The 18434-nt window shown below is 46.6% G+C and overlaps 1 protein-coding gene across 4 annotated transcripts in view; it reads right to left on the bottom strand.

The window, feature by feature from the left end:
• Positions 1 to 18434, bottom strand: part of Kif9 (kinesin family member 9) — a 55090-nt gene that overhangs the window by 25822 nt on the left and 10834 nt on the right. For all 4 annotated transcript variants that reach the window (XM_057767200.1, XM_057767201.1, XM_057767202.1 and 1 more), the window contains 7 exons: positions 17072 to 17178; positions 15527 to 15751; positions 12929 to 13012; positions 12701 to 12793; positions 11033 to 11180; positions 10019 to 10083; positions 2581 to 2658 (listed from right to left, as the gene is read on the bottom strand). In XM_057767200.1, the coding sequence (XP_057623183.1) occupies positions 2581 to 2658; positions 10019 to 10083; positions 11033 to 11180; positions 12701 to 12793; positions 12929 to 13012; positions 15527 to 15751; positions 17072 to 17178 (800 nt within the window). The remainder of the gene's footprint in view (positions 1 to 2580; positions 2659 to 10018; positions 10084 to 11032; positions 11181 to 12700; positions 12794 to 12928; positions 13013 to 15526; positions 15752 to 17071; positions 17179 to 18434) is intronic.

Below are 18434 nucleotides of genomic sequence, written 5' to 3'. Positions count from 1 at the left end.
TGGCGTTACAGTCTGCACCAACACACCTGGTTTACACTCCACCAGCTGAGCCACCTCCCCAGGTCTTTACCTCCTTGTTTTGCAATGATAAACAGTGTCAGGTCGGCCTTGGCTACATAGCAAAGAGGCCAGCCTGGGCTCTATTGTAACTGTCACAATTTTTTTTTTAATGGAGGAAAAAGAGGGAACGGGGAAGGAGGAAGGAGAAAGTTCTCTGTATGCCTGGCATATATAGAACACCTCACAGATTTAAGTAAGTATAAAAATGATAAATTTTGGCCAACATAATTTGCCAAATTTTATTTGATATTTGAGTATATTTTGTAAAAGATGCTCAAGGAATTTCTCCCTGAGACTTCTCACCATGGACAGGCTTGTCTTTGTCACAAAATGACCACTGGAGGGAGCTACTTCCAAAACTAGTGACCACACAGATCCAAAGTTCTCAGTCCACAGGCGTGCTATAGTCTAGCCTCATCCAGTCACATGGCCTGGGTACTAAGACTTACCTGTTACCGTGCATGCTTTATGACAGACCGTGGCATCATGGTGGCTCTGTGGCAATTTAGACACAAAGCCTGAGACTTAAGGCATGTTATCAGAATCCAAATCCTGCCTGGCTCAGCCTTTTAGGAAGTCCCAAACAGGTCTCTTTCTAGTATGGACTGTCTTTGGTGGCTGTTCTCAGCCATCTCGTCCTCCTCAGTCTTGAGAATCCACTATACCCCAGATACAGAAAGTCTGGCTGAGATGTTGGCAGTGCTGCTGGATGTCTGTAGTGTGTCATGTAGCATGACATAGTGTGTCATTGGACACGTGGTCCAACGAGAAGGTGAGTGGGGTAGTGAGCCCTCTTAGGGGAAGCAGCCTCCAGCTTACCCTGCCAACAAGGAAACTGTTTCTCCTAATGATTGACAGATGTAGCAGCCTCTCATTGCCTGGGGAGCAGCAGACCCCACAGTTCAGGATCCTGAAAGCACTCCTGTATCCACCCACACATACTGCACACAAGAAGAATCTGTGAGAGACAGTTTTGCCAAGGCTTCACAGGTAACGAGGGACGGAACAAGTCACTGAACAAGGATGGCCTGACCCAGAGACAGCACGTGCAGCACTTGGAAACTCAAAAGCACAGATCCTCATCGGTGGTGGTGGCACAAGTCTGTAATGTCAGCACACAGGGAGCTGAGGCAGGAGGATCAGGAATTGGAGGCCAGATTTGACTATATAATGAGACCATGTCACAAAATGGAGGGGGGGGGCGGGGACCAGAAGGAAAAGGGAGGAAGAAAGCAAACACACAGGCTCCATCACCTGCAGACTCGGGAGCTCAGAATAGACAGGGTTTAGCCAGCCAGGGGTTTGTAACCCTCACTGAGCTTAGGAACCAGAACTCATCTCTACTTTCTTGCTAAAGCATGGTTCCACGATGGCATCATCCTTCAGGGTTGATCCTAGACAGTAGAGCCCTTCTGCCAGAAACATGCGTGCGTGCACAAGCCCACTCCAGTCACCATGATTTCATGAACATCTTTGGTTGATTTTTAAAAAATGATTTATTTTTATCTTACGCATAAGAGTGTTTTGCCTGCATGTATGTGTGTGCATGCATGCATATGTGTGTGCCCACCATGTTTGTGCCCATTTCCCAGGGAGGACAGAAGAGGGCATCTGATTCCTTAGAGCTGGAGTTATAGACAGCACCATGTGGGTGTTGGGAACGGAATCCAGGTCTTTTTTTAGAGCAGTTAATGCTTTTATCACTGAGTTATTTCTCTAGCATGTTGATTGGGTTTGAGACTGTGTCTCATGTGAACTCATGATCTTCCTGAGGTCAGACTCCTGCAACTTGTCCCCTGACCTCATTCATGTGCCCGCACATGTACAAGCACACATACACACACTCAAAATAAATGAATGTGGAGGGGGCGGGGTTCTGCAGTGATAGGCAGGCAAGTCTGAGAAGACAGTGCATGGTGATTCAGCTCTGAAGAAATTACAAGGAGATCCTGAGGTACCCAATCCCGGAGCCCTACATGTGATCATCTAGCCCTTTCTCTTTTGTGGCAGTCTAGCAGGGCCTCCAGGGATTCTTTTTTTTTTTTTTTTTTTAAAGATTTATTTATTTATTATGTACACAACATTCCTTCCATGTATGCTTGCTTGCCAGAAGAGGGCACCAGATCTCACCATAGATGGCTGTGAGCCATCATGTGGTTGCTGGGAATTGAACTCAGGACCTCTGGAAGAGCAGTCAGTGCTCTTAACCTCTGAGCCATCTCTCCAGCCCCACCAGGGATTCTTAAAGACATTGGCAGTCTACAAGAGCTAGATCCAGGACAGGCTCCAAAACCACAGAGAAACCCTGTCTCGAAAAACCAAAAAAAAAAAAAAAAAAGACATTGGCTTACCCCTGAAAGGAAAAGGACTGACCCAGGGCCCATGTGTAACATTAGTGAAGGCAGGAAGGAAACCAGACAAGCCTGGCTTCCTGTATGACCTCCACCAGATACTCATGTGGCAGCAAGCACATAGACATCATTCCCAGAGCTGGGAAGCTTCTCACCAGCCCCTTAGTACCTCGGCATCATACTTTTCATTGATGGCAGGCTCAGTAGTGACCAATTTCATCCTGCTGGCGAACCTCAGGGAAGACAGCTGAAAAACAGATCAGACAAATGTCAGGCAGCTCACCATGCACGAGACCCCAAGGATCAGCCTTCTCAGATGGCATGTCCTCTTCAGACTTTTCAGGGGGCTTTCCTGAAGGGCCTTCAAGGGAACACTGATCAAAAGGGCATTTTGGTACTCTGTGGGTGTAGATGAGTGCTCTCAAACCTGACTAGCATGTAGAAGAGCCTAGGGTTCAATCCTTAACAACAAAATATAAACAAAATACAAAATTTAAAGGGTAAACCAGATATCGTGACACGTGCACTTACAAAGGGAAGGTCCCAGACCTCGAGAGGCAGAGGCAGGAGGATCTCTGTGAGTTCAAGACCAGCCTGATCTACAAGAGCTAGTTTCAGGACAGGCTCCAAAGCTACAGAGAAACCCTGTCTTGAAAAACCAAAAAAAAAAAAAAAAAAATAAGTGGAGAAAAAAGGATCAAGAGTTTATCATCCTCAGCTATATATTAGGTTGGAAGCCAGCCTTGGTTATGTTAGACTCACTATCAAAAAATATATAAATAGGTCTGGAGAGAAAGCTCGGCAGTTAAGAGAGCGTGGTGTGCTTCCAGAGAACCCAAATTCAGTTCCCAGCACCATGTCAGAAGGCTCACAACTGCCTGTTACTCAATCTTTGGGGGGATCTGATGCCCTCTTCTGTCTTCTGTGGTTACCTGCACTCACATGCACACACACATATTCACAGACACACATACATGTAAATAACTACAAAGAAATCTTAACAAACAAGACCTTGGCAGTGAGATCTTCTGTAGGGTGGAGAGTGGAGCCTTAGGAATAGGAAGTTGACAGAGGCATATGCTGTAGCCAGGACCTCATCCCGTACATAGTCCAGGTTGGTCTCAAACTCACAGAGATCTACCTGCCTTCCCCTGCCTCCCCAATGCTAGGATTAAAGCAGTACGTTACCACACTGCTGCACGCTGGTCTATTTCTTTCTTTTTTTTTTTTTTTTTTTTTTTTTGGTTTTTCGAGACAGGGTTTCTCTGTGGTTTTGGAGCCTATCCTGGAACTAGCTCTTGTAGACCAGGCTGGTCTCGAACTCACAGAGATCCGCGCTGGTCTATTTCTTATTCTTTTCTTCTTTCGGCAGTGCTGGTGACCACATCCAGGGCCTTGTGCCTACTGGCCCAGCTATCTACACTGATGAGCATTGTTAGCCCCACACTGCTCTAATCCACACCTACCCATCTTCCACCCAGATGCCCATGCTCGAGCCACCCCCTGCCTAAGGAACGCTTTCCTCTCCTCCTACCCTGCTTGTCTTTCTGCTCTCTGCTCTTTACGGTCATGATGGAGGAAGGTCATTGGTTAAAAAATAAAGAAACTGCTTGGCCCTCATAGGTTAGAACATAGGTGGGTGGAGTAAACAGAACAGAATGCTGGGAGGAAGAGGAAGTGAGCTCAGACACCATGCTCCCCTCTCCCAGGCAGATGCAGGGCAGCTCCTCTCAGAGCCAGACACGATGCAGCCAGCTGCCAGGTCAGACATGCTGAATCTTTCCCGGTAAGACTGATGCTACACAGATTATTAGAGATGGGTTGATCAGGATATGAGAATTAGCCTGTAAGGGCTAGAGCTAATGGGCCAAGCAGTGTTTAAATTAATACAATTTGTGTGTTGTTATTTTGGGGCATAAGCTAGCCAGGCGGCCCAGGAGCTGGGGCGGCAGGAACGCAGCCCGCAGCTCCCACTACAAGGTCAGACCAGAAACCAGCTTCCAGCATGAAGCCTTTCTGGTTCTTCTTCACATGGAAGGCACAGGCATGGTGTTCCTCCTTCAGGAGGGTGCCCCCACCCTTCTTTATTCACTTCTCTGGCTCTATATTAATGAGGTCTAAAAGAAATAATACACAAACCATATTCATAATTATTTTTTCTTTTGTTTTCTTTTTTGTATGTTTTCATGAGACAGGGGCTTTATCTGTAGCCCTGGCTATCCTAGAGCCCTCTATGTAGACCAGCTGTCCTCAGATTCATAGAGCTGCACCTGTCACTGCTGCAGAGTGCTGGGATTAAAGGCACGTGCCACCATACCTGGAAAATATAATTTTTTAAACCATATGTGGGTCTGGGGAGTGGGTAGAATACTTGACTATACAAAAATGAGGAACAAAAACTTGAATTTGATCCCAGAATGCATGTAGAGAAGCCTGTGTGGCAGAAACAACTGACCCAAGCTAGTGGAGGTCACCAAGTCTGGACTGACAGCTGGGGAAACTGCATAGGACCGAACTGGGCCCTCTGAATGCCGGTGGCAGTTGTGTGACATGGGCAGTTGATAGGGCCACTGGCCGTGGGACCCGTGTTTATCCCTAGTGCATGAACTGGCTCTTTGGAGCCCGTTCCCTATGAAGGGATACCTTGCTCAGCACAGACACAGGGAGGAGGGCCTTGGTCCTGCTTCAAGTGATGTGACAGACTTTGCTGACTCCCCATAGGAGGCCCCACCCTCTCTGAGGAGTGGATGGGGGAATGAGGGGGAGGGGAAGGAGAGGGAACTGGGATTGCTATGTAAAATAAAAAAGATTGTTTTTTTTAAAAAAAATAATATAAAATAAAGTTAAAAAAGAAGAAGGCTGTGTGGACGCGTGAGCTGGTGAGGAAGGGACAGGTAGATTCTCTGCTTCACTGGCAGCCGTCTTAGTCTTAATGGGATACCTCCAGGTTAATGAGGCATCCTGTCCTAAAGGACAAGGCGGGGACTGGAGAGATGGCCCAGTGGGTGAGAGCACTTGTGAATGCAAGGGACCTCAGTTCACATCCCCTGCACCCACATAAAAGCCGGGCATTGGCTCTGTGTGCCTGTAACCCCAGTGTTTGGGGCACAGAGACAGGTGAATCAAGGAGCTCCCTGGCCAGCCAGCCTAGCCAAAATAGTGAGATTTAAGTTCATTGAAAGAATCTGCCTCGAGAAATAAGGTTGATAGTTATAGAGGAAGATATTTTACATCCTCCTTTGGCCGCCACATGCCCAATCTTTTATCACTGCAATAGAAAGAAACCCAGGGCACCGCACAATCCTGATGGCCTGAGTTCAATCCCTGAAACTCAGAGTGGAGAAAGAGAACTCGCTCCTGAAAGTTGTCCCTGGCCATGTGCACCCTCCCCAACGACGATAAGGATACTTTTTAAAAGTGAAAAACCTGCCAGACACATAGCCCTGTGGTAAGGTACCTGCCTAGCATGCGTGAAGCCAAAAACAAAAACAGGGCAGGCATGGAGACACATGCCTGTGATTCCAAAACCTGGGAGGTGGAGGCAGGAGGATCATGATTTTTTTTTTAAAATAATTATTTATTTATTTATTATGTATACAATATTCTATGTGTATGCCTGCAGGCCAGAAGAGAGCACCAGACCTCATTACAGATGGTTGTGAGCCACCATGTGGTTGCTGGGAATTGAACTCAGGACCTTTGGAAGAGCAGGCAATGCTCTTAACCTCTGAGCTATCTCTCCAGCCCCAGAGGATCATGATTATTTACGGCTATATACAACGCTCAAAAACAGCTATTATACATGAGTATATGAGACTCTCTCAAGAAATATCTACCAAGGAAAAGAAGGAGAAGAGGAAGACAAGGAAGAAAGGAGGAAGAAGAAGAGAAGCAGAAATTTCCAAAGCAAACTTGCTGTCTCTTAGTGACATCTGGGGACCCTTCTGGGGCAATTATGGCCAGAGGCCATGAGCAGCAACCCTGGAAATAGCCTCAATGCACAGATGTTAGATGAGGATGGAGCACAAGGCAGGCCCTGAGAATGGAGCCTCACACCATGCTGGGTTGAGTGTCAAAGAGGCCCTGCTATGAAGAACACCAGGCTTGGAAGGGGGATGGGTCACCCTGCAGTGGCCTCAAGGAAGGACTGGTAAGGTTCTTCCTCAGTGGTGTAGTTTGGTGGTTAAGCGCTCTGCCGTGGTCATTTGAGTGACCTTCCATAATTCTCACCACATCCTCGTACAAGGATGGGTGACCCCCCCTTGTGAGTCCCTGGGAGTCGCAGTGGTGTGGTTCCTGATGTGCTCTGTAGAGGGAGCTCTCAGAAGGAAGCCTAATTGTCACAGACACTAGTTTTGTGGATATCCAATTCAGACTCCTGCTCCTAGAGTAACTGTTGCTTTTGCTTCAGGGCACTGGTTCCCCCAACACACTACTGTTAGTACATAAAGTAATACAATTCATGACAGAAACACGTTTTGAGTTTTTAAATTATTATTATTATTGTTGTTGTTTGGTTTGTTTTTTGAGACAGGGTTTCTCTGTAGCTTTTGGAGTCTGTCCTGGAACTAGCTCTTGTAGACCAGGCTGGCCTCAAACTCATAGAAATCCTCCTGCTTCTGCCTCCCAAGTGCTGGGATCAAAGGTGTGCACCAGCACCGCCCGAGTTGTTTTTGTTTTTTAAGATTTAGAGAACTCGAGACTCATTAGCATCCATACCCCTCATATATCTTTGTTCCAAACCCCTAAGACCCTTCTCCCTGTCTGTGAGTTCAGGCCTGGGACAGAGCTGCTGAGCAGTGAGGGAACAAGACCCTGGAGGTCTCAGGTGCCAGGAGAGTTGCTTCCTGTGCTCTGGCTACTTCAAGGACGGAGACAAGAGAGGGAGGAGCTGGGCTATAAGCCTTGCTGGAAGGTATTTTTCTTCTTTCCTTTTTTTTTCCTTGTTAGGAAGTGGAGTTGGAGTTTACTAAAGATTTTGTTAAGCCGGGCAGTGGTGGCGCACGCCTTTAATCCCAGCACTTGGGAGGCAGAGGCAGGCGGATCTCTGTGAGTTCGAGACCAGCCTGGTCTACAAGAGCTAGCTCCAGGACAAGCTCCAAAACCACAGAGAAACCGTCTCGAAAAACCAAACCAAAACAAACAAACAAAAAAAGATTTTGTTAAATAGATTTTTAAGCACAAAGATTAAGAGAAAGAAAGGTATTCAGAAATGAAGACACTTATTCAGAATATACAATCACTGGCTTGCAGTACTACCAACTCAGGAGAAAACAGTGATGGTCACTGAATTTCCAGATTATTAGAGTAATCAGGCCTAGTTAGTAGCAAGAACTGCCTTTCACGCTATTTTTTTTTTTTTTTTTTTTTTTGGTTTTTTCGAGACAGGGTTTCTCTGTGGTTTTGGAGCCTGCCCTGGAACTAGTTCTTGTAGACCAGGCTGGTCTCGAACTCACAGAGATCCGCCTGCCTCTGCCTCCCAAGTGCTGGGATTAAAGGCGTGCGCCACCACCACCCGGCATGCCTTTCACGTTATTAAAGACACTTTTCCCTTTCCTTCATGTGCATTTTAGTTACATTTGAATTATGTCCAGAGGAACAGTCAACTGACTGACCTCAAGGCCCATCTGTTTTGTTTTGTTTGAGACAGGGTCTTACTATGTAGCGTTGGCCAGCCTGGAAATCACTCTGTGGACCAGGTTGCCCTCAAACTCACGTGATCCTCCTGCCTCTACCCAACCCTGTGGCTCATTCTTTTTGTTGTTGTTGTTTGTTTTGTTTTTTTCAAGACAGGGTTTCTCTGTGTTGCTCTGGCTGTCCTGGAACTCTCTCTGTAGACAAGGCTGGTCTTGAACTCACTGAGATCTGCCTGCCTCTGCCTCCCTAATTCTGGGATTAAAGGCATGCACCTTTACTACCCAACCACAAGGCACATTCTTTGTTTTTGTTGTTGGAGGTTCTTTTTTTTTTTTTTTTTCAAGATGGGGTTTCTTTGTATAGCCTTAGCTATCCTAGAACTAGCTCTGTAGACCAGGCTGGTCTCAAAATCAGAGCTCTGACTACTTTTGCCTCCCAAGTGCTGGGATTAAAGACATGTGCCACCACTGCCCAGCTCCCAAGGCACATTCTTAAAGCAACACTACAATAGGAATGGTTATTACAAAGTCATCTGTCTTGACACCTGTATTTGATTTGTCTTCCTATCACAGAAAGGCATAGGGTGACCCCAAAAATTGGTTCATAACTAAAAAGTCCTAGCCTGTGTGATGACCTCCCCAAAGCTGCATCGGTAGATTTCTCAAGGGTATCCATCTTAATAGACAGCCAGGGGATCAAAGCTGTTATAGCCCCTCTGGGGCTCCGTTGTGCTTTGTTGCGAGATGAGACCAAGAGGCTCCCAAAGCCTTTCCCTGGGGATGCTACTCCACGTCAGCGAGGGCTCTTTGGTTTGGATTCCCAAGTCCCAGGGCACTGGATGTGCAGCGGGAACACTCGCCCTGTGCTGGGACAGTCCCTGAAGCTTAGACTGCAGGCCCTACAGGCATGTCTTGCCTCACAGCATCCCTGGAAATGACCCATTTCAGCTAAGTGAATCCTCCAGGTAGCTGAAGCTTGCCTCAACATTCACAACAGTAAAATGGCTAGGGACCGTTTTCCAGACCTGTCTTGTGACAAGGGTACTTTACAGGAGAGAGGGAAGCCCAGCCCAGAGTGGAGTCAGCTATGTTACTATATCGGACACTTCCTCTTGTCTGGCATCTTCATGAATGCCCCTCCTCAGACCACCTGTGTCCTGCTCCTGGATCTCTCTCGGAATCACATGTGTCCACAACTCTCCCCTCTTCAAACTCTGTCGTGGCTCCAGCCATGTGCAGAAGAGCCAAGGGCTCAGCCTGACGAGACCCAGCAAGGCTCTGCGACTTTTCTTTCTTTCCTCCTACACCTCCTGCCGGTGGCCTGGCGTTCCCGGCATGAGTCTCATGTTGTCACCTCTACCAGGAACTTGTGCAGCCTGCTGTCAATCTTCTATTGCCACCCACCTCAGTGCCCACCTCAGCCTCAGGGAAAAATCCTCTCTCCTCCCTGACTTCTTCTGAAGGTTTCTCCCACCCAGGGCCCTACCATGACCTAGGGCTGGGGCTTCCCTTTGTGGATGCGTCTCTGACAGATGTCTACTAACTGTTTACCTTGTGAGAGCAGCACCCTGGAAACATGTTTTTTTTTTTTTTTTTTTTTTTTTTTTTTGGTTTTTCGAGACAGGGTTTCTCTGTGGTTTTGGAACCTGTCCTGGAACTAGCTCTGTAGACCAGGCTGGTCTCGAACTCACAGAGATCCGCCTGCCTCTGCCTCCCAAGTGCTGGGATTAAAGGCGTGCGCCACCATCGCCCGGCTTGCTTGGTATTTGGATCCTGGCCTCTGTCACCCTCAGCAACTCTGGCTCGGATTCATCCCTGGGGTCCCTGACAATGCCATGGATAGTGCACCATCTGAGCCAGTCTAGAATCAGCCTTACTCCACCCCCCACTTCAATTCCCCACCCCCACCTCACACGCCCAGCACCTGTGGGAGGAAACTGCAACCTGGTTGCATTGGCTGTCTCTACATACCGTTTCTTCTAACTGGGCAGCTTCTCCATAGATGTTTGTCACAAGGACCATATTGCAGTTTCCCCCTGCAGAAAGCAAAACACAGGAAAGTCTACAATCATGTATGCCTTATGACACAAGACCCACTTAGGATTCTGTTATGGACTCAATGTTTGTATCCTTACAATACTCATAACCTCTGAAATTCCAACTGCAAACACCCAGTCTGATGTATCTGGAGGGGCCTTTGAGAAGTAATTACACTTAGATCAAGTGAGGGCTTTCGTGTGCAGCTCCTATCATGTCTTTGTAAGATACACACACACACACACACACACACACACACACAATTCTTTCTACAAGAAGTGGCCAGCTGCAAGCCAGGGATGGAATCTATTGGCACCTTGATCTTGGCCTGGCAGGACTACATAACTATAAGAAACAGTCTGTCATCTAAGCCTTCCAATCTATGGTACTTTGTTTTAACAGTCCATGCTGACTTAGAGGCAGAGGAGACAACCCTACTCTGCCTGAGGCTAGGAGGCAAGAGACGGAGAGGTAGGGATGGAGAGAGACCATAAGATGTACCCAGAAGGAAGCAGGAGAGAAGGACAACTCTGGAAACTGGAGAAAGCTCAGGAGGGAAGGTACAGGTTAGGGCCTTTCTCCTGACATCACAGGAATCATAAGCAGAATCCAGGGACTGTGTCATTAGGCCCAACGCAAAGCCCTGGACAAGTGGGGGCAAAAAGATGGCTCCCACTGTTGTGTCCAGGAAGAAATAAAGGAAAAGAGGGAAATGATGGGAGAGGTCCTTTTCCTGAGTCTCCAAGACCACACAGGTCTCCGCCAAACAGTTCAGGGACAAGGGGGAACACAGAGGCAAAAGTTTGAGTAGAGATTCTAAGGTGTGAGCAGCAAGAGTGCAAGGCTCGCCTGTGTGTCTGACTGGCATCATTCCTCACCCGGGGCAGAGTGAGTCTTTGATCCCTAAGGGCAGATAAGGCCAGCCAAGTCTTCTGACCACACCCTTACCTAATGAGTCTTTCAGGGCATGGGTGAGCTTGCACTGCCGGAAAGGAATGTGGTCCCGCTTCTGGTCCCCAAGGGCAATGATGGCCTGCTCCAGGAACGACAGCGACTTGTTGATGTAGGTGGCTTCCTTTAGGACTCTACCTTCCGACTGCAAACAAAATGTCTGGGTCACTCTAGACAGAGGAGGGAGGCTACCCTATTAAAATCGTCTACCCTTCCCAGTTTACAGTGATACAAAAGTCTACATTCAGGCTGGGAACTCCTTCCCAGAGCCAGGACCTTTTCCTCCAAGTTAGGAGTGTTTTCCATCTTGGACTGCTGATAACTGTAATAGTAAAACTCACAGGGAGCCGTGCAGTAGTGACACACGCCTTTAATCCTAGCACTCGGGAGTCAGAGACAGGAGGATCCCTGTGAGTGTGAGGTCAGCCTGGTCTACAGAGCTAGTTCCAGGACAGCCAGGACTACACAGAGAAACCCTGTCTTCAAAAATCAACCAACCAAACAAACAACAAGAAACTCACTGGAACATTCACATGAAGGTTGATGCAAACAAGAATACATACACTCAAATCCAGCAGTGGTAGTGCACGCCTCTAATCCCATCACTGAAGAGGAAGAGGCAGCAGATCTCTGAGTTCGAGGCCAGCCTGGTCTACATAGGGAGTTCTAGGACAGCCAGAGCTACACAGAGAAACACTGTCTTGAAAAACAAAAAAACAGATCAAAAGAATATATACGTGAATATTCATATGATACTCATTCCAAGGTGCACCCTGATGCAAATACAAAAGTACATGGAATACATGGAGCAAGTATAATATTTACAGAAATATAGTAATACACACACATGCAAATGCTCCTCAAAATATTCGCATAAAATTTTGTGTTAAAAATACTTTTGCAAAAATATGTTTTAAATTAAACATGCTTGTGAATATTCCTATCCAAACACAGAGAAACATCATACCAGTGCGGAGCATTTGCTGAGAAATACTGAAAGTAGGGGAGGGATAATTAAAAGGAACCCAAATTGTTCCCATCCAAAGAATGTTCACAGGAACGGAACCTTTGTGGTGCTCCTGCGTCTCCCTACCATGTAAAAACTGATTGTTTATGCAAAAACCCCCGCTGTATTTCAAAAATGTGATGACCCAGAGAGGTCACACTTTCCCCCAATTCATTTGCACCACTTTTCAAAACTAGCCAGTACCAAAGTCTGTGAGGTCAGACCCCAGCCAGTGGAGAAATGACACAGTACTCTGTTAGGAAAAAGACCTATAGTATTTTTCGCTGGGTATACTTGTTACCTGAAAGAAGCAGTGTACCCTTTGGCGAAAGTAAAAGCTTACTTGCCAGTTTACTTTCATTTTGTGTGATGATGGTGAGTCCTAAACCTGGGTTTGTTTCCAACACAGGCACTAGATTAAGGGGAGTCATGTCATGAACAGTTTAGAAAAGCCCTGAAGAGTACGAACTGTGGCCGGCAGCAGCTGCTCTCCCTCCAGTGACCCCTTACTGCACTCCACTTCACCTGGCTGTTCCCAAGCATTCAGTGTGGGAGATGCATACACAGGATCTATGCCACAGGCCTGGGAGGTACATACACAGGCTTTATGCCACAAGGTCCATGGCTTGCTGACAGGGTACCCCACAACCCTTACTTACCCCTGTCTTCCCCAGCCTCTCTGAGCCAGCCAGATCTACCAAGTTGATTTTGGAAGTGATATACTTTTCATCTGATAAGGTCCGAGAGTGGGCCTACGGAAACATCCACACAGAATTCAGAATGCAGCGGGAGGAGTTTCTGGCTGGGCAGCATCCAGTCACCAGTCCTGGGAGTCACCAGTCCCGGGAGTCACCAGTTCCCATGCTGAACAAAGAACATGCACCTACCTCCATGTAGATGGTGAAAATGCAGTGTGACCTGGATGAATTTTTGTTCATTGTGTGGGAAGCGATGATCCTGTTGGTCTCTCCCTAAAGAGGAAATTATACGCAGCATTTCAAAAACCGGAATACCTGAGTAATTTTCTAACACTCACACCACTACGATCAGCTGGGCCTTCTGGGAAAATTCTTTTGAAAGCTAATAAAAGGGAAACAGACTGGAGTTTGGTCCTATACTTTCACCACCCGATATTTGGGGTGAAGTGTACAAACTGGTGTTTTCTGAAAAGTGAGACACAGTGAGAAGCAAGATAGGGGTTGGAGAGATGGCTCAGTAGTTGAGAACACTTGCTGCTCTTCCAGAGATGGCAGGTTTGATCCCCAGCACCCACACAGCAGACTGTCTCTAACTACATTTCCAGGGATCCAGTGCCCTCTTCTGACTTCAGTGGGTCTTGTAAGCAAATGGGATGCCCTTCTGTATGCTGTGAATATGTTTTATTACCATTGGTTAATAAAGAAACTGCTTTGGCCTATGGCAGGGCAGAATAAGGCTAGGCAGGAAATCCAAACAGATACAGGAGAAAGAAGGCAGAGTCAGGGAGATGCCAGCAGCTACTGGAGAAGCAAGATGTGAAGTAATAAGCCACGAGCCTCATGGTAAAATATAGACTAATAGAAATGGGTTAATTTAAGATATAAAAGCTAGTTAATAATAAGCCTGAGCTAATAGGCCAAATAGTTTGTCTCAGAGTGGTTATTCAGGAACTGGTAGGTGAGAGACAAACCCCCAGTTACAGTACATATACATTCATGCAGGCAAAATACTCATAAAGGAAGTGCCTTGTTCAAGAAGGTGTTGTGCAAGTTACTGGGGGGTGGAGGTCATCAATGGTCTTACCTAGTGCTGAACCCTGAATGCTCCAATACTGACCTGCCAGGCCTCCTGGTACAATAGAGGCATGGTGGTTATGTGGAGCATGAATAATAAAAGCCCAGAGACAGATACTGGGGTTCAAGCTGAAGATAGAAAAGCAAAACAGCCAAGCCACTAGAAAAGTCTTACCCCTACCAAAACTGGGCAATTGCAGACTGAGCCTTGAACCTCTGTCTCCTCCCATTTTATATTCCCCTTTAGTTCTGGGATTTTTTTTTTCTGAGACAGGGTTTCTCTATAGCTTTGGGGCCTGTCCTTGAACTAACTCTTGTAGACCAGGCTGACCTCAAACTCACAGAGATCTGCCTTCCTCTGCCTCAAGTGCTGGGATTAAAGGTATGAGCTACCACCACCTGGATCTGTTTCTGTATTGATCTTGTGTAGCCCAGGATAGCTTTGAATTCATGAAGGTACATCTGCCTCTGTTTCCCAAATCCCTATGCCCCTCAGGCCATATGTAAAGTCATTACAGAGATCTTTCAGTCCTTGCTCCTGAGAAGTCTTCTGAGTTACCCTGGATAGTGGCTCGGGAGCTGGACCTCCAGACCACTAAACTTGCCTAACAAGTTTGGTCCTCAGCACTGCTAAGAGGGTGAGAGAAAAAGAACACAATTAGTTCATCTATGTAAGGCCAGGCATGATGGTGCAGATCTATAACACGAGCTACTCAAGAGGTGAAGGTAGGAGGGTCACAAGTTCAAAGCCTACCTGAGTTGCAGAATGACATCATAGTTAGCCTTGACATCTTTGGGTTTTTGATTGTTTTTTGGGGTTGTTTTGTTTTGTTTTAAGACAGGGTTTATCTGTAGCTTTGGAGCCTGTCCTGGAACTAGCTCTTGGAGACCAGGCTGGCCTCAAACTCACAGAGATCCACCTGCCTCTGCCTCCTGAGTTTGTAGGATTAAAGGCATGTGCCATCACTGCCTGGCGGCATCTTTGTTTTTTGGTGTTTTGTTTTTTGTTTTTAGATGAAGTCTCACTATGTAGCCCAGGCTGGCCTTAAATTCAGCCATCTTCCTGCCTTAGCCTCCCAAGGGCTGGCATTACAGGAATGTACCATTACAATTGACTCAGCCTGGGCAATTTAAGAATCTGTCTTAATATAAAGGAGTACATAGGAGAAGCTGGAGAGATGGCTCAGCAGCTAAGAGTGAGCACTATTCTTGTAGGAGGGCCCAAATTCAGTTCTCAGCATCCACATGAGGAAGTTCAGAACCACCTGAAGTCAGCTTCAGAGAACCCAATGCACTCTCCTGATATTTGCACACACACACACAAACACACACACACACACAAACATACATATAATTAAAAATTAAAATGTTTTCAAAAGTAAAAGGGGGTTAGAAATATAGTTCAGTAACAGAGGACTTTTCTAGCATGTATAAAACCCTTAGCTCAGCCTCCAGCACCACAAACAACCTCACAGAAAGAAAGAAACAGAAGGACATAATCTAAAATATGTTTTTGTTGGTTTAAATGAAAGACATTTTATGAATTTTGGTTCTTCTTACTCAACACTAAGATTTCTAAATAAACACACATGAATTTTCATTCTGATTATCAAAGTAAATAAAAATATGAAGGAAGTAGGGACGTGTAAGATAAGGAAGGGGGGAAGGGAGAGAGGAGAGCAAGGGAGGGAAGGGACTCTCTGATTACCTCACCTCAAAGAGAAGGCTGAATGCATCCTCCTCTTGACTTGTGAGATGGACCGACAAGCCCTTAATGAAGACCCCTTGAGGGTTTTCCACGATGGTCATTGGTGTGACTGAGGGTCCAACATAGGGTAGCGTCGACAGGAGGTCAAACAGGTTCTCGTTATAGATTTCCAGGTAGGAAACACGCACAGTGATGGCATGTGTGGGGCGCTCTTCAATCATCTTAAAAACCTAGATGGAAATTTGACCATAGTCACTAAGAGTAGAACTCCAGCAGCCAACTAGTTAATGTCAGCCCACGTCTATCTTAGGAGAGAGCATCAGGAGAGCAGCACCATTCTTGTCCTGAAGAAGTTCACAGTCTGGCTCATGTCATTATAACGGCCGCCATCAACACCCAGTGTTGTCAGCCTACGGTATAAGACTATCGACTTCCGGTTTTATTGTTTTGGTTGCTTTTTTAGGTAGGTTTCCACACTGTGTCCCAGGCCGACTGGAATTCAAAATGTAGCCCCGTTGATTATCCAACTCACCAGCTCCCTGCTTCAGTCTTCCCAAGTACTGGAATCACAAGTATGAGCCATCATGCCCAGCTAGAAATGTTCAAGTGTGCTGTTTGTTTTGAGACAGGGTCTCATGAAACCCAAATTGCTCAGGAATTCTCAGTGTAACCAAAGATGACCTCGGACTTCTGATCCTCTTGCCTCCATTTCCTGATTACAAACACATGCCACTGTGCCTTTTTGGTTCTTCAGTGCTGGGGCTCAAATCCGGGGCTTTGGCATGTTAGGCAAGCTCTTTGCCAAGTGATATTGAAACTTTGACAATGGGATAGTAAGAATATTACTTCAGAAAAACGAGCATGTCGGGTTTATAAGAAAGGCTCCCCCACCCCAGAGACAGGGTTTCTCTGTGTAGCCCTGGCTATCCTGGAACTTACTCTGTAGATCAGTCTGGCTTTGAACTCAGAGATCCAACTGCTTCTGCCTCCTCCCGAGTGCTGGGATTAAAGGCATGGACAACCATGCCAGCCCAGCAGGAGGAAGGCTTTTGCATCCTCACAACACCTGGGCTAGCAGGTACCAAGGAAAGGCCCTTCTGCCCAGGCTTCTGCTTTAATCCCAGAACCATGGCTGCCACAGTGCTAAAGACTCAGTCATGCCCTGCTTCTGAATGGAAGAAGCCACAGCAAGATAATACATAAGCTCGAAAAGAGCTGCTCCCCTTCATTAAAACCAGCAACAAGCATGATTAGGCTCTCCAAATCCTTAATTACAGGGTCACAGACCGGGGAGCAGCGGGAGCCTGATTAGCGTGCCTGCTCTCTCCCTCACAAATAAGGAAGCAGGCTTAAGTCAGTGAAGTCTGCCTGAAAATCAAAGCCCTGGTTTTCTCGGGACTCTGACTCTGCCCGAGCGCAGTCATGGCATTCTGTCTCCAGAGCCAGTGCTAGTTACAGTTCACTTGAAGGCTGAGCCCACTGTCTCTAGTAGCCAACCTGGAGAGAAGAGGGTAGCTGTGTGGCATCCCAACCAGGGGCCCATTCTCTACCTGCTGCAGGGCACGAGGGAGAATACCCCGGTGCTTGTAATTCTCAGTTGCCCCCGTCATGGTGTATGTCTTGCCGGCTCCTGTCTGCCCATAACACATGATGGTACCTGCAAACATTTCAAGATATGTCTGAGTGACATTCAGAAAAAGTCACTTCATGGACAACTCTTGTATCCTCAACATGCTTGGTGCCATCTGGGACACTTAATGAAGTTAAGGTAGCTAGTAGAAACATCCAAAGACATCAGGACTGGAAGAGGGCAAGTACACAGAGAACAGGGACATAAATAGTCAGAACACGAACATGTGCCCTCAACCTGTGATCTGCATAGAGCTCTACACTCTTCTCTTCCCAGATGACCTGGTCCTAGGGTTAGGGGACACTGTGGCTGCAGCTTTTCTTGAAGAGAACAGGACGGAGCCGGAGCATTAGACTCCAGTCCTTCTCAAGGCCATGAACGGAGAGCTAGAAGAAGACACCCCACAGAGACAAGTTTCCAGAAAGAGACGGAGTAAGGGGGGTGAACTTTTTTGTTGATCTGTTTGAGACATGGTCTCACGTAGCCTACGTTGGCATCAAGCTATGTAGCCAAGAATGACTTGAACTCCTAATCTGCCTGCTTCTACTGCCCAAGTACTGGGATAGCTAGCCTGTGACCCTACTCCTTGCTAAGAGAATTTTTTAAAAATATTTATTTATTTATTTATTTATTTATTTATTATGTATACAATATTCTTTCTGTGTGTATGCCTGAAGGCCAGAAGAGGGCACCAAACCTCATTACAGATGGTTGTGAGCCACCATGTGGTTGCTGGGAATTGAACTCAAGACCTTTTGGAGCTGTGTATAGCAATAGAACATGTGTTTAATATTTGTCTTTTATGCTTCCTACCAAGCAACCAACCAGCAATAAACCCTTGCAAAATAGAGAACACTCTAATCAGTGGCCATCAGATGGCAAAGTCTGGAAACTGCAACTTTATTTTTATTTTTAAGATTTTTTTTTAAATTTTTAGATAGGGCCACATGTAGCTGAGGCTGGCATCTCACTGATAGTAGCTGAGGATGACTTTGAACCCCTGACCCTACCGCCTCTACTTCCAAGTGCTGGGGTTACATGAATTTGCTATTGCATCACGCTTCCAAGGTGCCGGGTTTTTGTTTTGTTTTGATTTATTTTTAAATGTATGGGGTGTTTTGCCTGTATGTCTGTCTGTAGATCATGTGAGTGCCTGGTCCCAAAGAGGCCAGAAGAAGGTGTTGGACCCCCTTGGAACTGGAATTATAGAAGATTATGAGCTGCCTTGTGGGAGCTGGAAATTGAACCTGGGTCAAGAGCAAGCAGCCAGTGCTCCTAACTGA

This window comes from Chionomys nivalis, chromosome 4 (genome assembly GCF_950005125.1).
Source record: "Chionomys nivalis chromosome 4, mChiNiv1.1, whole genome shotgun sequence".
In the NCBI taxonomy this organism is placed as follows: domain Eukaryota; kingdom Metazoa; phylum Chordata; class Mammalia; order Rodentia; family Cricetidae; genus Chionomys; species Chionomys nivalis.
This window is presented reverse-complemented; position numbering and strand designations above follow the sequence as displayed.